General features: G+C 51.0%; 3 protein-coding genes and 1 long non-coding RNA gene across 13 annotated transcripts; 3 read left to right on the forward strand and 1 right to left on the reverse strand.

Moving 5' to 3' along the window:
* The first annotated feature begins 512 nt into the window (after positions 1 to 512).
* Positions 513 to 12,744, forward strand: ZNF688 (zinc finger protein 688). 8 transcript variants are annotated; one of them, XR_008392709.1, is made up of 5 exons: positions 513 to 1,276; positions 1,588 to 1,701; positions 2,480 to 2,996; positions 5,575 to 6,320; positions 6,701 to 6,768. XR_008392709.1 is itself a non-coding variant. In XM_037134358.2 (5 exons), the coding sequence occupies exons 1-4, from the start codon at positions 1,081 to 1,083 to the stop codon at positions 5,654 to 5,656; spliced, it is 909 nt and encodes a 302-aa protein (XP_036990253.2). In that variant the 5' UTR covers positions 513 to 1,080; the 3' UTR covers positions 5,657 to 5,679; positions 6,701 to 6,784. The 8 variants fall into 8 exon arrangements, 7 of the variants coding, with proteins under 7 accessions (XP_036990253.2, XP_053527515.1, XP_036990251.2 ...); XM_037134358.2 differs by having other exon boundaries at positions 5,575 to 5,679; positions 6,701 to 6,784; XM_053671540.1 differs by lacking the exons at positions 5,575 to 6,320; positions 6,701 to 6,768 and adding an exon at positions 12,441 to 12,744.
* On the reverse strand, positions 11,188 to 12,644 carry LOC128628335 (uncharacterized). Its single transcript, XR_008392710.1, has 2 exons — positions 12,602 to 12,644; positions 11,188 to 12,266 (listed from the first exon to the last, which is right to left on the reverse strand). It is a non-coding gene; the product is annotated as an uncharacterized LOC128628335 (long non-coding RNA).
* Positions 12,745 to 13,057: 313 nt separating the features above from the next.
* On the forward strand, positions 13,058 to 17,589 carry LOC119041164 (zinc finger protein 764-like). Of its 3 annotated transcripts, XM_037134353.2 has the most exons (4): positions 13,058 to 13,255; positions 13,414 to 13,524; positions 14,745 to 15,687; positions 17,496 to 17,577. In XM_037134353.2, the coding sequence occupies exons 1-3, from the start codon at positions 13,060 to 13,062 to the stop codon at positions 15,659 to 15,661; spliced, it is 1,224 nt and encodes a 407-aa protein (XP_036990248.2). In that variant the 5' UTR covers positions 13,058 to 13,059; the 3' UTR covers positions 15,662 to 15,687; positions 17,496 to 17,577. The 3 variants fall into 3 exon arrangements, with proteins under 3 accessions (XP_036990248.2, XP_036990247.2, XP_036990249.2); XM_037134352.2 differs by having other exon boundaries at positions 14,745 to 17,589; XM_037134354.2 differs by having other exon boundaries at positions 14,748 to 17,589.
* Positions 17,590 to 20,561: 2,972 nt separating this feature from the next.
* ZNF768 (zinc finger protein 768) lies at positions 20,562 to 23,839 on the forward strand. Its single transcript, XM_037134349.2, has 2 exons — positions 20,562 to 21,551; positions 21,844 to 23,839. Exons 1-2 carry the CDS (start codon positions 21,467 to 21,469, stop codon positions 23,316 to 23,318), a joined length of 1,560 nt encoding a protein of 519 aa, XP_036990244.1. The 5' UTR covers positions 20,562 to 21,466; the 3' UTR covers positions 23,319 to 23,839.
* Positions 23,840 to 23,973: the final 134 nt, after the last annotated feature.

Genomic DNA, 23,973 nt, shown 5'->3' on the forward strand with positions numbered 1-23,973 from the left:
AAAAGAATAAAAAGGGTTAAAAGTAGTTTCCTCTAGCGAACAGGGGAAAAGGGTAGAGGGACTGCTTTTACATAACTTTTATATCACTTTTTGAAAACCATATACATTAACTAATTTGGAAAATATGTAATGAAAAATTCCCCATTACAGTTCTAACCTCACCAACCACATTTCTTCGCCAGCTGCTCCAGTCCATTGGCTGAGTGAACCAAATCATGGGTGCAAGGAGTCGGTCGGGCTCCGCAGCTGCAGTCGCAACTGTAAACGCGAACAAGCTTTTCGCGTAGAACAAGCTTTCTACCTCGGCTGTCTCCAGAGTTTGGCCACAGCGTGAGCTTCTTCCCGCAGGGTCTGAGGACCGGATTCCACCCTCCAGAGGCATGGAAGTAAGACTTTTGGAAACACAATTTTAGACTCTACAAATGCCAAGGTTCTCCTCCATCGGCTCCAGAGCCAGCCAACCGAGAGTTGGAGACACGGGCGCCTTTTCCAATGCCCCGCCAGTCCCGAGCCCCCGCTTCCTCTGCTAGGGGCCAATCATCGGTTGCTTTGCTGTGCGGGCTAGGAAGGCGCTGGAAGCTGCCGGCCCGTCCATCTTTCTTGAAGGCAAGAAGGCTCCCCACAACCTCCCCTCGGTTTTGTCTTCCCTCTAAAAACCCACCTGCAGCGGCCATCTTATTTGAGGGCAAGTGGAAGATGAGACCAGAGAAGCCAGACGGGCGCCATGTTTGATATGATCGAGGGACGGCGCCCTTAAGAGCAATCCTTGACAACTGAACCCAGGATGTCGCCATATTTTCTGAAGGCACCTTCCGGGTCCCTCAACCAGGGTGTCTATGGCCAAGCTGCCAAGAAATGAATAAACACCGCGGGGGTTGGTTTGCCCCTATGAGAATCCCTGAATCCCTAGCAGATAGCCCCTGCTACTTCTGTACCCTGGGCTGCGTTGGGACGCCAAGGCTGGGAGGGGCCGTGGCCTGGGGAGCCGTTCCTGCGGACACGAAGAAAGCTGATCCCGATCCGGGAGCAGGGAGGCGGTGGCCCTGGGGACAAGGCCACAGCTCGGGGCTGTAAGGCCCCATGGCGCCGCCCCCAGCCCTGCTCCAGGCGCTCAGAGCTGGGGAGACCCAGCCTGATTGCAAGAAGCCCGGGTCCGTGAGCTTCGCGGACGTGGCCGTGTACTTCTCCCGGGAGGAGTGGGGGTGTCTGCGGCCCGCGCAGAGAGCCCTGTACCGGGATGTGATGCGGGAGACCTACGGCCACCTGGGCGTGCTCGGTGAGGCCCGGGTCAGAGCGCCCCCTCCTCCTTCACTGGGATTCACAAAGGAGATGAGATAGAGGGATTTGGAGGAGTGAGTGCCCTAATCCCGAATTATTCCACAAACAGCACCAGCCACCTCCTATTCCCAGGGCTTCAGGTACCCCTTTGGAACTTCTTCCAACCCGAATCCACTTCCTTCAGGCAGAGAGCACTGAGACTGTATCTATATTGAACATAAATTCTGAGGAAGTGCCCTCACCCTGGCAGGGGGATGTCTTCCCAGGACAGCCTTTCAGGCTAGTACTATGATCCCTGTTCTCTCCCAGGATTCCCAGGCCCTAAACCAGATCTCATCTCTTGGATGGAACAAGAGAGTGAGGCTTGGAGCACCGCCGCCCAGGATCCTGAGGAGGGGGAAAGCGTGGGAGGAGCTCTGAGAGGTGAGGGATTGTCCCAAGTCTACCTGTGCCTGGCACCCCAGGGCTTCCTGTCTAGCAAAAAATATATATATATATATATATATTTCAGATCCCCACTTTCAGGATCCCTAAAGGAATGAAAAAGCCACCCAATGTTGGATCATGGTGGAAAGGGGGCCAACCTGGTACAGTTTTCAGAACTTGAAACAGTCCTCATGTTGAGACCAGAGTAGGAAAATCAGAAGCTCAAGTCCAAACTCAGGTTTCCAGGTCCCTGTGGTAGAAAACACTCATTCTCCCTATTTAAGGAACGACTAAAACACCCTAAAATAGATATGACTTCAGATCTGCCTTTCACATTCCTCAAGCAAAGCAAATTAATACATCAGAAAATGCCCAGTCATGGACAACTTGGCTCTTCTCTCTTCATCATTCCCCAGCACAGTGATCTCCAGTGTATAGGTTTCCTTCTCTGTAAACACCTTATCCCACAGAAAATTAAAAAAACAAAAACACAGTACTAGCTACTGTTTATTGAGCACTCACTAAATGCTTAACATATTTCTACTGATTTAATCCTTCCAACAACCCTGTAAAGAAATCATTATGATTCCCATTTGATATATGAGAAACCAGATAATTCACTCTGAAGAGATTTGAACTTGTTTCCTGTCCTTCAAAGCCTATGTGTTAGTCACTAGGCAGTACTTTTCCAGCACTTCTTAAGTAAAAGTAACCTATAACTTGAGACGATCTAAACAAATGTGTTTTAAAATATATCTTGATTCCTGTTTCCCAGGCAACTCCCCAAACAAGAAGGAAGAGGAACTGGAAGAACTACCAGGAGCCAAGGGACCCAGAAAGACTCCTAGGAAGGGTAGGCCTGAGGAGCTGGTTAAACATAACCCTGACTCAGCCCTGAGCGAGACCTCTGCAAGACCACAGCCACCCACGAAAACGGCCTGGGACCAGAGCACAGTTGCACAGACCCCAGTTCCAGTACCCAGCGTGAGCTCTCAAGCCAGCCAGCGGCGCCATGTATGTGCAGACTGTGGTCGCCGCTTCACTTACCCATCGCTACTGGTCAGCCACCGGCGCATGCACTCCGGTGAGCGGCCCTTCCCTTGTCCGGAGTGTGGCATGCGCTTCAAAAGGAAGTTCGCAGTAGAAGCGCACCAGTGGATCCACCGCTCCTGCTCTGGGGGCCGGCGGGGCCGGAGACCTGGAATCCGGGCTGTGCCTCGAGCCCCTGTTAGGGGTGACCGGGACCCACCTGTGCTATTCAGGCACTACCCGGACATCTTCGAAGAGTGCGGGTGAGTGGCTCCCACGTGTGGGTTTGAGCCTGACCTCTGTGATAAGGACTGACTGGGCCCTGAAGGAGGCTCCTAAATCAGAAACTCGGGAACCTAAGTCATTCCTTAGGCTTCCCTGAAGTTTTCAAACATGTAAAAAGGAAAGTGCCTGTAAAGATTCAAATAGATTAAATTTGACCCTTCCCCTCTCCAGTCTTTCTAAAAAAAAAAAAAATGAAGAGAGTGAGACGCTAGACTTTTTCTCAGTGTTATTTCAGTAGCAGGTGCCACCAAGCTCTTTCCACTGTCTCAAAAAACCTCCCCTTGCTGCCTATCTACATGAGAAGTAAATGCTGAGGAGTGCTAAGGTTTGGGGAAGGGGCCCAGATGAAGGGCACGGCCAGGCCCTAGCTGACACCAGCATGTAGTCCGGGAAGTGGAGTGGGTGGAGAGAGCACAGAATCCCCAGCACAGATCTAGTCTTTACACAAGGCACAGCTGGTCAATTACTCACCCTCCTCAGCCTCACTCCCTCATCTGTAAAATGAGGATGACTAGTATCTACCTCAAAGGAAAGGGTTACTATGACGACTGAAATTTTAACAAGACAGCATGTATGATATAGCAAATGTGCAATAAACATGTGTTGAAAGAATGAATTATCTGCAGTTTACGCTTCAGAAAGGCTAAGGAGGCAGGGTGTGGATATCAATTATCTATAGCCATGTTCTGCAGATGAGTAAACCAAGGCTCAGAAAGACAAACTGATTTTTTCAATATGTCACTGCTTTAAAGCAGCAAAGCTGGACACTGACAGAGTCCAGATATTTCCACCACATTCTCTGAGCAGTCATATCTGGGCAGAACATGATCAGCGTCTCAAGTGAGAGTGAGGTAAGAGCTGAGACCTGGGCAGGAAAGCAGCAGGACAGCAAACAATGGCAACTACAAGAAGGTTTTTTCGGTCCTTAGTTTCCAGTCACAGTGGCCTCCCCTTGGGGCTAGAGGTGGCTCCTCAGGATGCAGGGCCCAACCCTACCTGTCTGGGGGAGTCTCAGCAGGAAAACAGAGCCCCACCAAAGCCAGTAATCTTTTTTTATAAATTATTCTATTTATTTATTTTTAGAGCGAGGGGACTGGAAGGAGAGAGTGGGAGAGAAACATCAGTGTGTGGTTGCCTCTTATGTGTCCCCTACTGGGGACCTGGCCTGCAACCCAGGCATGTGCCCTGACTGGGAATCGAACCGGTGACCCTTTGCTTCACAGGCTTGCGCTCAATCCACTGAGCTACACCAGCCAGGGCCAAAGCCAGTGATTTTTTGCTAAGAAAAGTAGAGCCCAAGCTGGGTTATTCAGTTGGTTGGAGCACCATTCCATATACCTAAAGGCTGTGGGTTTGATTCCCCGTCAGGGCACATATCTAAGTTTTGGGTTTGATCCCTGGTCAAGGTGTGTATGGGGAGGCAACTGATCAATGTTTCTCTCTCACATCAATGTTTCTCTGTCTCTTCCTCTCTCTCTAAAATCAATAAACATGTCCTCTGATAAGGATTAAAAGAAAGAAAAAGGAAAAAAAGTACATACAATATTCAGTGACCTTCTATTGGAGGGACAGCTAGGTGATAAGGGAATTCTGGGGCTCGGAAAGGCTGACTCCATTCTGTCATTCATCAAACAATATCTGAGGCCTCTAGGTTTGTGTGCTGGGCCCCAGCGCACCCTGACTCAGAAGAGAGTGACTGGGGCTGTGATGAAAGGTGTGTAGAGGCACCCGCCTAACCCACCTGGTTGGCGATAAACCAGGAAATGCACCTTGGAGGAGAGGTGCACCTCCCACAGCATTAGGTAGTTGGTGTGTGGGAGATTTTCAGGCAAAGGGAGCAGCCTTGTTTCATAAAAAGGATAAAAAAAATGGACACAGCGTGGAGTAGAGGTAAGACCATGGTCTCTGGAGGCAGATTGTCTGGGTTCGGGTCCCGACTCACTTGCTTTTTAGCTATGCAATCTTGGGCAAGTCACTTCTTACCTTAGTTTACCTATAAAACCTGGATGATAATAGCACCTACCTCATAAAGTTGCTGTAAGGATTAAATGAGATAATATAGAAGAGTACCTTGCATGTTAGTATTTAATAAACAGTGATTATTGTTATTCTAGTCAACATATAATAGTATGTGAAGAGGACCAAGAGGGGACCTAGGCAGGTCTTCTGAAACAAGGTTTCCTGGAGGAAGTAGTTCAAATTGGCCTTGAAGAATGAGAAAGATTTCAACCAAGATAGGCATGCATACGACATGGTAGTACTTCTACCTGACTGAAACATAAAGAGCTAGGTAACATGATGGAAGACAGCAGCAGAGAGGTGCATGCCAAACGGGAAGGGCCACAGGTTCCAGCAGAGGAGCTTAAGCTTTACCCCACAGGCACCGTAGGTATGCAGAATTCTTGAGCAGGAGCAGGGCTGTTTGAGAGGTACTGTCAGACGGTGTCTTTGTAAACAGTGTGCAGTGTGCCCTGTGGAAGGAGACTGGACATCTGCGCCCAAATAGAACTGATCAGGAGCTGGGACCAAGCTAAAGAGCAAGACGTTTTCTTGCAGTTGTTCTTGCTTCCTGACCTTGGAGTTGAGAAGAAAGACACCCATAAGAGGTTTCTGCCATGGAATCTGCATGGCTCAGTGACTGACAATATGATCTGTGAACAAGTAAGTCCCAGAGGTTTGAAGCATGGAGAATAGAGAGCTGGAGCAAGGGAGCCTGACTGCTAGGCAAGGGGCAGTCAGGAGTGGGAGGGTGTGAAGGCCAAGGAGTGACCAGGACTGGAGAGGGGTGAGTCAAAGCAATGAGAAGGTAGAGCTGGAGAGAGGAGGTGCCACCAGGAAATGGGGAACATAACAAAATGTATCATTTTAAATATTTTTAGGGGTATGGTTTAGGGGCATTACGTACATTCACACTATTGTACAACCATCACCACCATTCCTCTCCAGAACTTTTTCATCTTCTCCAACTGAAACTTTGTACCCATTAAACAACAACACTCTATGCTCCCTTTCCCCAGCCCCTGGCTACCACTGTTTTACTATCTGTCTGTATTTCACTACTTTGGATACTTCATATAAACCATTGGGGGGAGGGTGGTTTAAGCAGTGTCAAGATAATCTGATTCACATTTATTTATTTATTTATTTAAAAAACCCACTCCGACTGTTCTGAGAATGGACTGCAGGGTGGAGATACAGAGTAGTACCACCAGAGGTAAACACTGAAAGATGAATGGACAGAGCCTGTCTGTGAGCTGGATGTGGTGGCTAAGAGCATCAGAGGAGCCCAGAACAATAATAAGGTTTTTGAATGAGTGGGAAAGATGGAGGAGCCAGTTCCTGGGGTGGCCCTGGGGGTGATGGCAGGGTGGACCACAGCATTTTAAAGCTGTAAGGAAGCTCTTGGAGTTGTCTAGTTCTACATTTTAAGAAGGGTTTGGGAAGCAGAGGGTGAAATGGGTTTCTTTGTTGATGGGACTCTTTAAGGGGCATAGGGAAGAATGCTTGTCTTTCCACCAAGCATCTCATGGGGAATGTTGGTCTATCCACAGAATAGGCTCTGAGAAAAGCTGAGGCCCAGAGAAGGGAAGGTACTTAAGATCACAGCTGAGTTAGTGGCAGAGGTAGGCATGGAACCCAAACCTCCCAATTTCTCAGCTGATACTCTTCCTCTTTTCACTAGACCAGGCTGCAATGCTGGATGGATGGGAAAGGCAAAAGGCCGGAGGCCCGGAGACCAGCTGGGAGACCCCAGGTCTAAACCAACAAGGGTCTGAGCAAGAGGAGCCTGCTGATGAGAGCCGCTGTCTTAGTGAAGCTTCTCACCCTTGCTCCAGGGCAATTTCATATACCTCCCAAACACTGAATGACATTTTGCCCCCATGACATGATCCCTAAACATAACCCTTATGTTTACTTTTCACTATTTATCATATCATAGCCCACCATTTAAACTTTTTCTCTTTACATTTATATAACAGTATAGAATTGTATGTGTGACCAGAAGCGGCTCTTCTGATCTCCTAGGTCCCTGCTTCTTGCACTACCTCACAATACAACTGCATCTTGGTAACCCGGCCTAAAATCCACCTCTCTTTGGTTGCTGAGACTGTGCCTTCAGTAATTTGAGGCAATACGGCATGCAGTTGCATGGTGTCAGGTTGCCTGGCTTTGAATCCTGTCTTAACCACTTACCACCTGGGGCAAGGTCATCCATTTGTGCCTCAGCCTGCTTATCCAGAAAGGTACCCATCTCTGAAGTGTTGTGAGGGTTAACTGAGTTAACAAGCAAAAGCACTTAGTCTGGAATACAGTAAGTGATATATCAAGGTAAGGGAAGATTATTAGTGTTAGTCATAGCACAAAACCAATTGCAGCTCTTGCATAGTCTGCCATTATTCTGTTTAGGAGAACTTAGAATTGGGAAATCAGGGGGCACATTTAAAGAGAGCATCAAAACAATGAGCCATGTCATCTGTTATCGCATCTAGTTAAAGAAAAATATTTTTATTTATTTTTAGAGAGAGGGGAAGAGAGGGAGAAAGAGGCAGAGGGAAACACTGATGTGAGAAGCACTGATATGTTGCCTGTCAGTTGAGCCCTGACTAGGGATGCAACCCAGGCATGTGTCCTGACGGGAACTGAACCAGCTCCCTTTCACTTTGCCAGACAATGCCCTGAGCCACACAGGTCAGGGCTCATCTCATTTTTTACGCAGTCATAACATAATAAATTAAGAATCCAATTCATTTCACAAGGTTAGCAGGGGTCAGTAAATTCAAAATTATCATGTTGCTTTTCTGAAACAGGCCTGGAGGAGGCAGGGCGAGGTGGGGGAAAAGGCTCCGATTTAGGAGTCTGAAGACCCAAGTCACTACTGGGCTGCCTGAACTTGGGTAACAACTGGGCCGTAGTTTCCTCATCTGTGAAATGAATGAACTCTAAGGCAGAGAGGCTGATTCACCCTAGTGTCCTCAATTAAAGACATAGTAAATGTTGGAAATACCAGATATAGATGATAGATAGATAGATAGATAGATAGATAGATAGATAGATAGATACATACATACATACATACATACTTAAACACAATCTCTGGAGGGATATTTAGGAAACTGTTAAGACAGGAACAGGATACCTTGTAAATGAAAAAGAAATTTAGAAATGAACTGCTTTATCAAAAAACATTCTTTTATTAAGGTAGGTCACTGAGTGGGCCTTTTAGAGGAGATTAGTTAGTGCACGTCTGGCCAGAGCCCCCCGAAAGCTAGACCTGGTTCCCCCTGGGCTAGAACTCCTTGCCACCCGCCGTGCTCACGCACCCCAGCCTCACTTTTCAGCTGCCAGACGTCAGTCGCCGAAGTGGTTGCGGCCATCTTAACTATGGGCAAGGGCGATTCCAAAGCCGCTTGGGGGAATAGCAAGAGAAGAAACTCGAGGGGGTTAATAAACCTGGACGTCAACACCAGACCAACACTGAAATTGTTTAAATGCCGTTCTCTAAAAATAGAAGACGCTAGAATACCGCCATCTTGTCTGAGGGCGCCTTTATTTTCTCGGTCCTGGGACCACCGAGTTCGGGTACCTAGTTCTCGCGTCCTAGAGCGGCCTCACCCGGAGTTAGTTCCGGTCTCCTGGGTCCAGTGGACCTTGGTTCCTAGAGGCGGAATCCCTAGCAGCATCACTCCTTGGATCCGGGCAGGGTATGGCATTATCCCGGTTCCTGCTCCTAGCTTCCAGCAGAGGTGCCCGCGAAGGCCGGCCGGAAGAAGATGATTTGGGGGTGAAGAGGCAGGCACCACGAGCTTTGTGGAGGTGGCCGTGTATTTCTTCCCGGAGGAGTGGGATTGTGTGGGGCGTGATGTGGAAGACCTAGGGGTACCTGGGCGTGCTCCGTGAGGGCCGTTCTTCCCTGATCTTTGAAAAGAGAAGGGGGCTGGTGGGATGGGCAGGACCAAGTGCCTGATTCGCCCTTACTGCTGCACCTGGTGACTCCGTTTCATGTGATTCCCGCTAGATCACCCTAACTGAAATTCATAACTGAGCCTCCCCCCCGACAGACTCCCCCACTGGCTCTCCAGTACTTCCTGCAAAAATGTAAGCTCCCGTGCCACAACGTGAAGGCCCATGGCACGCTAACCTCCAGTTCAAACCAGATCTTTCTCTCCCTGCAGGCAAGCAATCCCATTTGGCCCCAGCTAAATGGGATCTTCGGTTTTTCTACATGCCTCTAGCTCAGTGAGCTTGTATACTTGCTGTTCTGCTCTGTATACACTATATCTTCAAATCTAACATTCTTCAATGCCCTTCTTAAATGCTGTCTCCAAGAAATTCCTCTTGGAGTTCCTTCTGTCCCCTGCTGAAAATAGCCACAAAGCTGGGGCTCTGTCTATATAGACCTGAGCACAGTCTACCCAAAGGTCTCCATACCTCTGTCAGCAGAGCTTATACCTGTTATCTTTCTCCCTAGTGCAAATGTAGAGTTTAGTGTAAATTTAGAGCAGGAACGTTAGCTTGGTTCACCAGTGCCTTCGACATTTAGAATATGGAAAGATGGAAAGGTGAGAAGTGGGGGCAATGTCCCAATTCCAGCTGGAAGGGAAAATGTTTTGTTGAGCAAGAACCATCATATACATGTTCCTTATTAGTTTTTCTTGGTCTGAATTTACGACACCCACTGGAGGCTGAAATCTTAACCCTCTCATTCTCAACTGACTTTGAGGCATCCAGTGTTCCCACGATCAAGTCATGCTGTATGAATCATCCAAACTCTAGGTCCGTGGCAGCATGTGAATTCAAGTTCAGAATGGAGGCACTTCACTTTTTTGTCTCCAGGTCCCTGAGCCCTGTAACCATTGTTCCTCTGGTTGAGGGTATCTTTTCTAGTTGATTCTGAGGTAGTTGGGAATGTACCTGACTCATGAGCCCTTTAACTGGTCAACACAGTTTAGGGGGAGCTTCCGGGGGCTAGGTACCCACCTCAATGCTTCTGCCATTGTAAAGGTTGATTCTGTCACTCAAACATTGGTAGACATGGGAGAATTAACAAGGCAAGTTTTGAATCTGCTGCATCACAATAGCTGTTCAGCAAAACAATACATTTGGAAAGGGCCAGGTGAAGGAGTCTGTTTGGGAATCAATCATCATGAGCCCCTGGGGTCAGAAACACTGACCTGGCCCTGGCTGGGGTGGCTCAGTGGATTGAGTGCCCTGGCCTATGAACCAAAGAGTCACAGGTTTGATTCCCAGTCAGGGCACATGCCCTGGTTGCAGGGCAGGTCTCCAGTAGGGGTGCATGAGGGATAACCACACATTGATGTGTCTCTCTCTCTCCCCTTCTCTCTAAGATAAATAAATCTTAAAAAAACAAAACCGAACCACTGACCTCTTCCCTGAGCCTGTGGGCAAGGCTTCCCATAACCAGGCCCTTCCCATTGCTCTGCCTCCCCCACCTTCACCTAGTCTTTAACATCTGGCACTAATGCAGCACCCTCATCCGTGCCCCAAGTGCAGTCACGCTTTGCCATCACTTTTAACCTGGTCCAGTGTACTGTCTGGAAAGGGACACTTCCCAGCAAGTGTGGCACCCACCTCTGCCTCAGCTAGTACCTCTCATGCTACCTGCTGACTGACACAGGCAAGTGGCCCTACCTCTGTCCCTGCTGTGGAAAGTGCTTCAGCCAGAGGCCTACCAGGCTGGTACCACAGGCAAACCACCCTAGTTTATTCCCCAGGAGGGTTCAGACCCTCTGTGAGTTTCCAGAGCTACCCAGAGCTGTTCTAGGCTTGTGTGTCATAGGCACCGCAGTAAAGGGTGGGCCCTGACAGGTGACAAAATGCTGTTGCACTTAATGGAAATTTTCTGTTTTCTCTTGTGTCCTTTGGGGGCCCGAGAGGCTGACAGAGCTAGGGCCAAGGTTGAGTCCTTGGGCAACTCTGTGTCCTTACCCTTTCCAGATTTTTATCTTCTCTCCCCTTTCTACTGTGATCAACTATTTACTTTCAAGCTTCCCAGCTGTAGGGAGAAGCATCCACCAGATACAAGGTGTCAGGCTGAAGACTCGAGAAGGCCTTTGGAAGTGTTGGTGCCAAAATGGCACCAGGTGTTAGACCTCAGTTCCACAAACTCAGTACTTGAATTCTGGCTAAGAAATAATTCAGAGCCAAGACTCAAACTATAACAGAAAGTTTATTTAGAAAGTCACAGATGTAGAAGAAGAGAGCCGTAAAAAAAAATGGGCTCAGGAAACAAGTTACAGAGTCAAAAGAAGGGCCCTTGGAGCTTGGTGGGGTAGGGGGAGGTAGATAGATAGATAGATGATAGATAGATAGATAGATAGATAGATAGATAGATAGATAGATAGATAGATATGGGTGTACCTTGAGAGATGAGAAAGAGGAAGAAAGGGGAAAGGCACGTAGATGCTCCAGAAAAAGAAAGAGCACACACAAGGTCCCTGTCATAACATCTCAGGGAAGGCTCTCAACAGAGTATGCATCAGCTTTCCAGGTGTTCCCCATCAGGTTTGTGGTTTCCACTGAATGGTCGGTGCCAGGATGGGGTTGTTAGTCAATGCAGCAGACCCTAATGTCAGTTAGGGCAGTAGCTCAGTCTGATTTTGCTGCTTGTCTGGGCCTGGAGCTGAAATCCAGCTGAGGCCTAGATGTCATCTCCAGGGGTTAATGCTTAAGAGAGTAGTCCTCTACAAGGGCTTGTAGTTTTTGCCCATTGCTAGGCACCTGGGGCTCTTGTCCTGGTGACCCTCTGCACCTGGCCTATTATTCCTGCTCTGTTCATGTCTAACTACCTACTACTGAGGGAGGCAAACAGAAGAGTTTCAGACTAGAGCCTGAACCCATTGAAGGTATCAAGTGCATTTCCAAGAACTGCGTGAAACACTATGATTGATTTAGCTGGCCAAAGAAAAAGTATCAAGTCTTTTTAGAGTAGGGTATTTAGAAAGATGTGTGGGAGCACAGAGTAGGAAGTCAACAAATATGCCCAGTGAGAGAGGAAGGTTTGGAGTTATAAATGCCAGGGATTGCTGGTGCCATTTGCTGAGATAAACTCAGGAAGGGGCAGGTTGTGGGAAGGAAGCGATGAGTTCAGGTTGAGGTATGCCAAGTCTGAGGTGCTTGTGGGATATCCGTGCAGAGGCAAAGTGGTACGTGGTTCTCTGATCAAGAGGAGCTCAGGAGCCAGGCCTGAGCTAAAGGCAAATAGATGTTGGAGAGGCGACCTGCAGGACCTGTGGAGGGAGGGTGGGCTTTCATAAAGAGGTTCCTTCCGACCTTTCTCAGATTTTACACTTACTTTCTCCTAGCAGCCCCCACGATCTCCTGAAATAGAAGCTCCCAGAATTTCAGGCTCGGATAAGCTTCCGATAGAAAACGTTCTTTTTCCCTATTTTTTCTACCCTCAGCACTGGGGAAAACATTGCTTGTCACTCAGTGAGAGGCCAAGATCCAATAATGAACGCCACGAAAAATAACTCCCGAAGGCGGGGCGTGCCAGGTCCGGGCTGGGACAGCTGTGGCCCTCCACCAACCTCCAACCCTGCCTCGCCGGGTTGGTCCTCCAAACCTGGGCGGAGCCGCTGCCAGCCAATCGGCGCGGTGGGGCGGGGACCGGCGCGGGAAAAGGATGGCTCGGAGGGCCGAAGACGGGCAGGACGCCCGGCTCGGGCACAGGTAGCTGTCGCAGCCATTTTGATTGTGGGCTGGTGACCCAACAACCTGGAGACCCCGGGCTGACATCATTTGGGCAGAACTACGTAGGCTCCAGGTTCGTGAGGCCGTGTTGCCGCCATTTCTAAGGAAGACGTCTTCCAGTTCCGATTCTCCGTGTGCCTCCAGCAACGAACTTTTAGCTTTTAGCCTTTAGCCATTCGCGTGGTCCCTGGGGAAGCCTCTGCCTGCTTCCCCGGGTTTACTGACCGTGCCCCGTACGTCCGGCCCGCCGGCCGAGCAGGCGTTCCGAAGCACGTGAGGCCCGGCGGACCCAGGGGCAGCGCCGGCCTGTCGCCGGAGCAGGCACTTACCATGGCGCCGCCTTCGGCCCTGTTCTCAGCGCGGGAACCAGAGGGGACACTGCGCGAGGGGAGGAGCCCCGAGCACGTGAGCTTCGCGGACGTGGCCGTGTACTTCTCCCCGGAGGAGTGGGGCTGTCTGCGCCCGGTGCAGAGGGCCCTGTACCGGGACGTCATGCGGGAGACCTACGGCCACCTGGGCGCGCTCGGTGAGAGCCCCACTGTTCGCTTGGGTCCACATCCCCATCCACCCTGCCCAGCATTCGGGCTCTGCTCGGGGAGTGTGACTTCTTCGGTCCCGGACGTCGGGACCGCGGGGTGGGCGGTGGCCTCCCGGCAGCGTGGGGTTTGCGTTCTTCTCCGCCAGGATTCCAAGGCACCAAGCCGGCCCTCATCTCCTGGATGGAGGAAGAGGCTGAACTGTGGGGTTCAGATGCCCGAGATCCGGAGTTGGGAGAGTGTCTGTCAGAAGACCCAGGTGAAGTACTGGAGACCTCTGTCTCATGGGATCTTCCTCTGGGCGGCCTGACCAGACCTGCTACCCTCTGTCACTTCCTTACCCTGATTATCCGTTTCTTCCCTGATGTGCATTCCCAGCTAAGGTGATGATGCCTGGCCGCTGCTTACCTTCTGGATTAAGCAAAGGGGCTGTGAGTGTGTCCAGGCGGGGGTGCGGGTCCCTGGCATACCTGCCTTCACTCCCTGTTCCTGCAAATATGATTGGTCTCTAAGCTCTGTTGAGCTCCACGTCATCCCTCCAGTTTTGCCACGTCCTGTGCTTTGCCACGTCCTGTGTTTTTGTTTATTTATTTTCTGTTTATTTTTTATTTTACTTATTTTAGACAGAGGGAAAGAGAGGGAGAAAGAGGGAGAAACATCAGTGTGTGGTTGCCTCTCATGGCACCCCCTACTGGGGACCTGACTTGGTCAGCAACCTAGGCATGTGCCCTGACTGGGAATTGAACCAGTGACCCTTTGCTTTGGTTCACAGGCCAGTGCTCAATCCACTGAGCCACACCAGCCAGGGCTGTTTGTTTTTATTTTTGTAGCAGCTTCCTTTCTCTTGGCCTCTACTGTTTTCTTCTAGCAGTTCATCCTGGCAGTTTGTTGCACAATACCCAGCCCCTCTGAACTTGGTTCAGCCAGGTTCACATCCCTCTCTGGGCTGTTCCTGATGCTTGAAGCACCCTTAAGCATCTGATCCAGCTAAAATATCTTCTGCCTGTCCCCCAGCCATTTCCCCAGGCCTGAGGTAGAATGTACTGTTTCTTCCCGCTGCTGCTCCGCTGTCTCTGCTGCTTTTCTTTCTGTCCTCTGCAGCTGAGGAAGGGTTTCACTCCAAGCTTCCTTGCCTATATACTGAGCTGAGTCCCAGGGGCACCTGTGGGTCCAGAAGGTGGCTGTATATAAGAGGCTTCTCCATCACCATATAGGGCAGAGGTGTCAAACTCATTTTCACCAGGGGCCACATTGGCCTGACAGTTGCCTACAAAGGACCGAATGTAGTTTCAGCTCCTTAACAGTTAAGGAGTAGTTTCATTTATATGGTCCTAAAATTATTTCAGCCTTTTGAAGGCAACTGTGAGCCTGATGTGGCCCCTGGTGATAATGAGTTTGACAGCCCTGAAATAGGGTGTGGGATTGATTCAAGGACCAGGATAAATAAGCCAGGGTCTGAGCTGTCCCCTTATTTCCTAGCAGGTTCCATAAACAAGGAAGAGAAAGGACAAAGAGAAGGCACTGAGGCACTGGAGAAGATCCTTTCTATGAACACTTGGCCTCTTGGGCTGAAGCCTCTCAAACCCCCTTCTGCTGTGCTCCCTTACAGTGTGGAGCAATCAACCAAGGTGCCTCACCGGGGTCGCCCCCCACTCTTTGCCCATCCCCCTGTTCCGAGGGCGGACCAGCGTCATGGTTGCTATCTCTGTGAGAAGAGTTTTGCCTGGCGCTCCACATTGGTGGAGCACCTATACACCCACACGGGTGAGAAGCCCTTCTCTTGTCCTGACTGTGGCAAGGGCTTCGGCCAAGCCTCCTCTCTGAGCAAGCACCGGGCCATTCACCGTGGGGAGCGGCCCCACCGCTGCCCCAACTGTGGCCGGGCGTTCACCCAGCGCTCTGCCCTTACCACCCACCTACGGGTCCACACGGGTGAGAAGCCGTACCGCTGTGCTGACTGTGGCCACTGTTTCAGCCAGAGCTCTGCTCTCTACCAGCATCAGCGGGTCCACAGCGGCGAGACCCCCTTCCCCTGCCCAGACTGTGGCCGTGCCTTTGCCCATGCCTCAGACCTTCGGCGCCATGGGCGCACCCATACAGGCGAGAAGCCTTACCCGTGCCCAGACTGTGGGCGCTGCTTCCGACAGAGCTCTGAAATGGCAGCCCACCGGCGTACCCACAGTGGGGAACGCCCCTACCCCTGTCCTCAGTGTGGCAGGTGCTTTGCCCAGAAGTCAGCCATGGCCAAACACCAGTGGGTCCATAGGCCTGGTGCTGGGGGACGCAGGAGTCAGGGTGCCAGTGGGTTGCCTGTACCTCTGTCTCCTGGGCAAGGGAACCTAGACCCACCTGTGGACTTCCAGCACTACCCAGAGATATTCCAGGAGTGTGGGTGATGGCCTCAAAGGTGAAAAGAGAAAGGGTGAGGACCTAAACATGTCTTGAGGCTCAAGCTGGAATAGGTATTCAACTTCTGGGGGCTCCAGGGAGGTCATAGAATTCCTTGTAAGAGCTGGACCTGCGGGATGAGGACCATCTTATTTTAGGTTCTTACCAGCTTGAAATGCTGACACCTCATTCTCTACTGTCCTAGACTCCAGAAGTCCCCTTCACTGAATTAGGGCTGGGGTTAGAACCCTGAGTAGGCCTCTGCTGTAGGAAGAAAAGGCTGTTTGTCAGCTTAGATGTGTTAAGAGGATTGAGGTAGAAGAGAACCTTGTTTTACCTATTATCTATTTTTACTGCAGGAGTTAATAACTGATGGTCATGTATTGAATCTGGCCTATAGCTGTCTCTCTCTCTCTCTCTCTTTTTTTTTTTTTTTTTGGCTCAGTCAGAATTTTAAAAGGTTACAAATTACTGGTTAAGATCTCACACAAAAATCTAGGTTTCTGACTTCTGAGAAGTTCAAAAGATTTGGCAACTCTCTCTGAGCTCCCACAAAACCACAGTTGGTGGGAGCTGGGGGCAGTTGTCTGTCCCCTTTGCTCAGCGTGCTCACTACTCTGCATCAGCTGACCAGCGTCAGCTGACACTCATGGTCTGACCAGGTCTCTGGCAAAGCAGGCCTTCTTCATCTGGTAGTTTCCGCTCCTTTACAGGACCTGTTGGGATCCTGTGGTCATTGGAGTTTGCAAACCACAGCATATAGCTTTCCCAAATCAGGGATTCAGGTAGAGAGTATATATGTGAAAGAGTGGCAGGAATGAAGTAAAAGTAGGCTTTATTTTGGAGCTTCCTTGCATTGTATTGTTAACAAGGTACTGTCTTGACCATGATCTCATTTCACCCTCATAACTGCCTGAGGAGGGGAGCACCTTGGTTGGACAGGACAGCTCAGTTAGGAAGAGGCAGTCACACTGAATCTTTTTTCCCAAACCAGTGGCATCTCTGCTGTATCACAGCACTGCTCTCAGCTGGCCAGCAGTTCCTGGTTCTAAAGGGGAAGGCCCTGAGAGCACCCTCCAGCCCTCTGGGCCTCCGTGGGAGAGCCCTATGGCTCAGGCCTTACCCACCCTAGACCCAGCCAGCAGGGCCAACCTCATCACATTCTAGAACTGGAAGGGATCTGAACTTTTGCAGTTGGGGACACTGAAACTGGGGAAAACTAAGCAACCTGTCCAAGGTCACACACAGGGATGGTAAGGTTCTTGGTTTACTGCTCTCTTTACCACACCATTCCTGGATCTCTTGCCAGTGTCTCAGCCAGGGTTCTGGAGGCATCTTCCATTCCTGTGAGGGCTCCCAGGCACTGACCAGAACTGGGGACTGACCAGCCCAGGGTCAGTGAAGCCCAGGTGTAAGATAAGTGACAAAACAGCCACATGGCAGACCAAGGGAAGGCAGTAACCAACCTGAGAGTTAAGGGCAAATGAGCAAAGCTTGATCTTCACTCTCTTCAGGTACATCCATCGTGAACCAAGAGGAACTAGCCCAGGAACATTGGGATTAGTAGCCAGAGGGAACTGTACTCAGCTGTATTCCCAACCTCTGTACACATTCTTTCCCCTCTCACCGTGTGATTACATTATACAACTATCATGAATTCCTTTGTGGTTAGAGTCCAGCCGTGTCCAGGTGATGGAAGCAGCCAGCCCTGGGCAGACCCTGTCCTGCATCTGGTCAGGATGATTCTTGACTAAAGGAGGAGTAGCAGGGGATATGTCCCCTGCTTGCCTGTGTGCACTTGCCTTCTTTACTGAATTCAGCCTCTTGTCTGGCCTACCTTAGGGAGGAAGAAACCAGATTTGTCAACCTGGAGAAACTTCTAAAGAAAAAGGTAGAAGATTCGGGGAAAAGACACTGTTCAGGTGAAGTAATGAAATGAGTTGATTCCCCATCCTAAACCTTTCTGGGAGGATTGGCTTCTGTGCCACCTTATTATAAGTGGGACATGGTGAGAGGAGGTACATTGGTAGTAGGAACTACCTGTGTACCAGCTTTTAATTCCCTACAGAAGCCAGTGTACAACCCTCCCATCCTCTCACCCTCAGGACTGCCTGGGGAAAGCCCAGCTTGAAATGCTAGTTTTCAGCTCAGACTCAAAGCCAGATCTGGACCCTACCCTCAGTTTGCCAATTAAAGGTGCTATAATTACTACTTTCTCTGAGTGCTTTGAAGTTTGCAAGGCTTGCTTCGGGCCCAAACACCATACCTAACTTCTGCTTCCTGCCTTTATGACCCAACTTTCCACTAGTAAATCGCTTTTTGAGTGTCATGAAAATGTTTAAGCCTCGGCCTCCCAGCATTCTTAGCTCCTCATTTCTTGGCATGGATACGTCCACCAAAGGTGGGGTTCTCTCTCTGCTACTGCAGGTCTTTGAGGCTTAGAACCTAAAGCAACTTAGGCCAGGAAGAGAATTTTTCTAGGACTTCACTGGAGAAATGCTTGTCTGTACCAGACATGAGCCCATCCATATGGCCAGTATGAGAGGTCAGGCCATGACCGCATGACCCTAGTTTGTCCAAGCCAACTAAAATAAGGGTAAGTACTTGCTTGAATTGCAAAGATCTCTACAATTTTTAGAAATGTTTACGTGCACCTTTCTAGGAATAGGATTTGTAAAAATGTTTGTGATACAAAGAAGCTAAAACCTGTTCTAGGCCTGCAGTTTTCAAAGTAAAGCCTTCTGCCAAAGAATCACATACTATTTCTTGAAAATATGGCTAGCTCCCTGGGCCTTGTCTCTAGCTATTGAGTCTGGATCCAGGGATGGAATTTTATGCCTGCTAAACTTTGAGAACCACTGCTTTGAACAAAATGTTACTTTCTAGCTGCTCCTAGCTTTGTAAGAGTAAGGGTTGGTCTCAGGGCCTGTTCCAAATGTCAGGCCAGGGAAGGACCTAACCATACACAAAGACTCCCATTTCCTTTGCTCTTGACAAAGGGACCTGTGTCTGGTATCTTCCTGTGTATTTCCAATCTTGAATATACTGGCACATATCTTGTAGCATCTCTAAGAAGGCTTCTTAGCTTGTCCTTTGCATGCAGGGAGGAAGCAGTTCATTCAGGAGCTCCTCTCACACTGAGACCCTTATAAGGTCTTGTTCAAGTGTGGGCTGACCATAAGCCTTGGGTGCACACTAACAGCTCTGCCCCTGTAGTGCCGCACACCAGGGGATGATGCTGTGGGGAAAGTGACTGCCCAGCTTGGGACATATTCAAGGCTCCTCACCAGCACACAGGGGTAGAACAAGGTCAGTGCAGTCCTACCTTGGATTAGTTGGTGCTAGGTCAAGTTGGAACCCTCATCAGAGGCTTCCCTGTGCTTAAGAGACTCACGGCTCTGGGCTGGTGACAGTTGGTCTGGTTGCCTCTTGAAGGCTCATTGCATAGACAGAGGAGGCTGCCTCGAAGTCACTAGTGAGACTGAATTTCCACATGGAAATGATGGTACCAAAGCAGGTTGAAGCCCTGGCCCAACTTCTGCTACATGTGGGCTCATAATCTGTGCTGTGAAGAGTGCAGGCAGTGGACTCTCTCAGACCTGTGGTTGGAATCTTTGCCACCCACTTTGCAGAAGCAGCTGCTCTCCTGTGTAAATTTCTGGTGGGTAAGTGGGTCAGAAAGACTCATCTCTTCACTTGTGTGAGTGGTTTGGGGCTGACCAGGGGGTACGCCAAGTCCAGTTCTTCCAACCAGTTCTTGTAGGGTGTCCATTCTTAGCATAGGTTTTAGTACAGACATTGGGATGGAGAGAAGCATGAAGCTGGAAGCTTTTGCTGTGGTGGGCAGAGAAATACTTCTGCTTTATTTGTAGGAAGATCTCTGTGATTCTAATTGTAAGCGTCTATTGACATCATCCTTACATCTTTTACCACTTGGAATTCTTATGCTTGTCTCGAGACATTAAGGAGACATGGAAAATGCCATTTTCCTCTTAACCAGTTTCTTTCCTTCACTTATCTGGGAAGGCAGCAAGAAGACAAACCATGGCTCTGCATTGCTCATGCAGGAGAAATTTGGCTCTTATCAACAAAGCTACCAAACTAGTTTTCAGCAGCAAGGGACAAGAATTGGATCCAGTTGTCTCTCCAGGGTCCTTTCCCCTCCTTGATTCAAAGCTGCACCTAGGGCAGTGTTTCTCAAGTTTCCTTTCTTTACAATCCTCATTCTAAAGCGGACAGGGCTGGAGAGTTCTTAGCTGTCTTAAGACCCGATGGTTCTCTCCAGTGCCACTCCTGAACTTTATCACCCCACCCTTACCTGGAAGAAATTCCCACATGATCATTGCTTCCTGTGAGACAATTCAGGAACCATGAGCTAAGGCTTCCAAGGATTGAGTTAAACACAGGCTTTGGGGAATTGGAGGGAAGAGGCAGGGTAATTGAAAAGAAAGCAGCTTCCTTTCTGAGGAAGAAGCTCCCGACAAGCTTCTTCAGGAAAGTGCTGAGAAAGAGTGGGGGACTGTCTGCCCTTAGATTCTTAGGTTTTTATTCCTTAGAAAGTTAAAACAAAATGAAGGGTAAATGCGAGTGGGGAAAGTTCTGAAAGCACAGGCCCAGCTCAAGGGAAGACCAGGCAGAGGTCCCTCCAACTCCTCCTACAGAAGCTCCCTACGAGGAGGTGGAACCCTCCTGAGCACCTTCCAACGAATCACAAAGGTGCCTCGCGTTTCCTGGCAACCATTAACGTGCAGCCGCGGGTGTAGTAGGAGAAGGCCGGAAGGTAGGAGCACGAACTTCACTGGCCAATCACTAAGCACTTCAGGGGGAGGGGCGGTACCTTAGGAAATTGGGGGCGGGGCTGTTTCCTTGGCAACCATCCTAGCTCAGCCGGAGGTGGGGAGGGTAGAAATTAGGAGCAGATAAAGGAGGGAGCCAGGAGGTGTGGGGGTAGGCATGCCAGTGGGTGGGTAGTGGAATTCGAGCGGGAATTGGGAGAAGGGTGTCCCAGAGTCTCGTAGAGCTACAGGAAGGCGAGGGTCCGTCTAGGTTCCCCAGGGCGGCCGCAGTTGACCCCAAGGCCCGAGAGCTAAGAGGAATTCGACACCGCCCCCGCTGGCGCTGGGAAGCGTCGCTCCTCGCTGACCTTGTCTCGCCTGTCGTCTCGCCCTTGGCCACAGTTACAGACAGACGCAGAGCCCGGTAGAAGGACAGATAGGCCATTGGACAGATGGAGATCTAGGACACAGACACACAAACTGCCCCAGCCTCTCCAGCTGGCTCCAGGATACTTTGACCTCCCCCACCTCAACGCCGGGGCCGTCCAGCCCAGGGTTAATGCCAACGAGTTTCCACCTCCAGCCACTCCTAGAGAGGCTGCAGCTAGAGAGGCTGCAGCGCTAGCCAACGGGGGGAACTGGCCGCGGACGGACACTTCCTGTGTTGGGGGAGGGGGTTGACTGCTGCATCCCAGCCCTGGGCTGGGGGCCTGACGGCGGGGTCTCAGATGGGGAGTGGTGTCTGGGGACGGCAGGGCGAGTCGTGAAGCTGCCCCATCTCCGAGGCTACAACGAGTGGGGGCTTGTGAGGGCCCCAAGGCAAGCTGGGACCTTGTGAGTGGGGGAGGGGAGGGGCCCGGCCGGCAGGAGAGGCCCAGGGTCAAGACGTCCGGCCTTGGGGGCTGGGGCTAGGCGGCCGGGTCTCCTGGGTGACGCTGAGTGGGCCGGCGTCCAGGGCCTGGGTCTCAGGGCACTCAGGACGGGTCTCAGGATCGTCCGCCATTGCTGCCGCCACCACTGCACTGGGAGTCAGCGGGGATGGAACAGGAGGCGTCGCAGTGGGGCCTCGAGCCGCGGGATGTGCAAAATCTTGACGAAATGGGGTCCGAAGAGTCCCTCAAAGGTGAGGGAGGGAGTGCCCCTCCGAAGAGCGTGTCTGGGATCGGGAGATGGGGTGGTGGTCCGTGGGAGTGAAAGAGGGGGGGGGACTTGGACATCTGGGACTTGGAGGGGGTGGGGGGTGGGAACCGAGTCTCTTGGGTTTGCTGAGGGGAAGGTGGGAATTTCAGCACCTGCTCAAGGGCCAGCGACCATGTTTGAGGAGGAGGGAGAGGTTTGTGTCAACTAATGGTGGGACCCAGTGACCTTCCAGGCTCCACACAATCTGGGTTTTCTGTAATTCTCTGATCCTGCAGGCAACATGCATGAGAATAATGAGGAAGAGGAAATTTCTCAGCAAGAAGGCACTGGGGACTATGAGGTCGAAGAGATTCCTTTTGGGCTTGAACCCCAGAGCCCTGGGTTTGAGCCACAAAGCCCAGAGTTTGAGTCTGAAAGTCCAGATTTTGAGTCCCAGAGTTCTGGGTTAGTGCCCCCAAGCCCTGAATTTGCACCCAGAAGCCCTGAGTCAGATTCTCAGAGCCCTGAGTTTGAACCACAAAGCCCTAGGTATGAGCCTCAAAGTCCTGGGTATGAATCCCAGAGCCCAGGGTATGGACCCCAAAACCCTGAGTTCAAAACCCAAAGCCCTGAATTTGAAGCTCAGAATTCTAAATTCCAGGAAGGTACAGAGATGCTTCTCAATACTGAGAAAAAGAATTCCCTGAGCATCCCCTTGGGAGTCCATCCCTTGGACTCCTTCACCCAGGGGTTTGGGGAACAGCCCACAGGGGACCTTCCCATAGGGCCACCTTTCGAGATGCCCACAGGGGCCCTGTTGGCTACACCACAGTTTGAGATGCTCCAGAATCCCCTGGGCCTGACAGGGACTCTGCGAGGTCCAGGCCGCAGGGGTGGCCGGGCCAGGGGTGGGCAGGGCCCTCGGCCTAACATCTGTGGCATCTGTGGGAAGAGCTTTGGCCGGGGCTCCACCCTTATCCAGCACCAGCGCATCCATACGGGTGAAAAGCCCTATAAATGTGAGGTCTGTAGCAAGGCCTTCTCCCAGAGCTCTGACCTCATCAAACACCAGCGTACCCACACAGGAGAGCGGCCCTACAAGTGTCCCCGTTGTGGCAAGGCCTTCGCTGACAGCTCTTACCTGCTTCGCCACCAGCGCACTCACTCTGGTCAGAAGCCCTACAAGTGCCCACACTGTGGCAAGGCCTTCGGAGACAGCTCCTACCTCTTGCGGCACCAGCGCACTCACAGCCATGAGCGGCCCTACAGCTGCCCCGAGTGCGGCAAATGCTACAGCCAGAACTCATCCCTGCGTAGTCACCAGAGAGTGCACACTGGGCAGAGGCCTTTCAGCTGTGGCATCTGTGGCAAGAGCTTCTCCCAGCGATCGGCACTTATACCCCATGCCCGCAGCCATGCCCGTGAGAAGCCTTTCAAGTGCCCTGAGTGCGGCAAGCGCTTTGGTCAGAGCTCTGTGCTGGCCATTCATGCACGCACCCACCTGCCGGGCCGTACCTACAGCTGCCCAGATTGTGGCAAGACCTTCAATCGCTCTTCTACGCTGATTCAGCACCAGCGTTCTCACACAGGCGAGAGGCCCTATAGATGTGCTGTGTGTGGCAAGGGCTTCTGCCGGTCTTCAACGCTGCTGCAGCATCACCGAGTCCACAGTGGGGAGCGGCCCTACAAGTGCGATGACTGTGGAAAAGCCTTCTCACAGAGCTCCGACCTCATCCGCCACCAGCGGACCCACGCTGCTGGCCGTCGCTGATCTGGGGCCCTGTCAGGGGCAGGCCTGTGGTGGTTGGAAGAGGTGGGGACAGGGAGCTAGACGAATCTTTAGAATAGTGGAAAAGCTGGAGGAGAAAAGAGGAGTTGAGGATTCTAGGAGGAGAGGGGCTAGGGTGGAGGAAGTTTCGTGCCCTGGAGACTTAAGGGAAATGGGTAATGGAAAGGGGTTGGAGGGAGGCCAAATAGGCAGCAGGAGGCTCTGGGAGAATCCAGAAAGAGGTCAACAGAGAGCTGGCCTCAGCAGTAGCCTGCTCCTTGGTGGATGCCTGCTTGGCAAAGTGCTGGAGGGGGGAGGGGGGAGGGGAGGGCTTCTTAAGAGTGGGTTAGCTTAGATCAGTAGCTGCTGAGACCCTTGTTGAGTCAGGAAGGGGTTAGGGTAGGTGGGGTGAGGAGTAAAGCCCAGAGTGGGGCCTGGGCCTCAGTGCAAACCCAGCCTCCCTTGTCTTCCTCAGGCTTTTTGAACCCCTGAATTTGAGTTCAATAAAAACCTTTATGTGCTAAAAGAAATCTGTCCTTAACGTGTGCATTTGCAGTGTCCTGGGCAGTGGGAGACACCAGGTCAAAACTACCAGCAGTCAGTGCAGCTATAGAGCTCTGCCTGGGAAGTGCTTTTATAGTCAGTGTTTCACTATAAC

This window comes from Artibeus jamaicensis, unplaced genomic scaffold (assembly GCF_021234435.1).
Source record: "Artibeus jamaicensis isolate MK-2021 breed Jamaican fruit bat unplaced genomic scaffold, CSHL_Jam_final contig_700, whole genome shotgun sequence".
Lineage (NCBI taxonomy): Eukaryota > Metazoa > Chordata > Mammalia > Chiroptera > Phyllostomidae > Artibeus > Artibeus jamaicensis.

Coding starts and splice junctions, on each gene's coding strand:
- ZNF688 (XM_053671540.1), top strand. CDS start 1,081: ATGGCGCCGCCCCCAGCCCTGCTCCAGGCGCTCAGAGCTGGGGAGACC. Junction 1,277..1,587: donor CGGCCACCTGGGCGTGCTCG/GTGAGGCCCGGG, acceptor GTTCTCTCCCAG/GATTCCCAGGCCCTAAACCA. Junction 1,702..2,479: donor CGTGGGAGGAGCTCTGAGAG/GTGAGGGATTGT, acceptor CCTGTTTCCCAG/GCAACTCCCCAAACAAGAAG.
- LOC119041164 (XM_037134352.2), top strand. CDS start 13,060: ATGGCGCCGCCTTCGGCCCTGTTCTCAGCGCGGGAACCAGAGGGGACA. Junction 13,256..13,413: donor CGGCCACCTGGGCGCGCTCG/GTGAGAGCCCCA, acceptor CTTCTCCGCCAG/GATTCCAAGGCACCAAGCCG. Junction 13,525..14,744: donor GTGTCTGTCAGAAGACCCAG/GTGAAGTACTGG, acceptor CTTATTTCCTAG/CAGGTTCCATAAACAAGGAA.
- ZNF768 (XM_037134349.2), top strand. CDS start 21,467: ATGGAACAGGAGGCGTCGCAGTGGGGCCTCGAGCCGCGGGATGTGCAA. Junction 21,552..21,843: donor GTCCGAAGAGTCCCTCAAAG/GTGAGGGAGGGA, acceptor CTGATCCTGCAG/GCAACATGCATGAGAATAAT.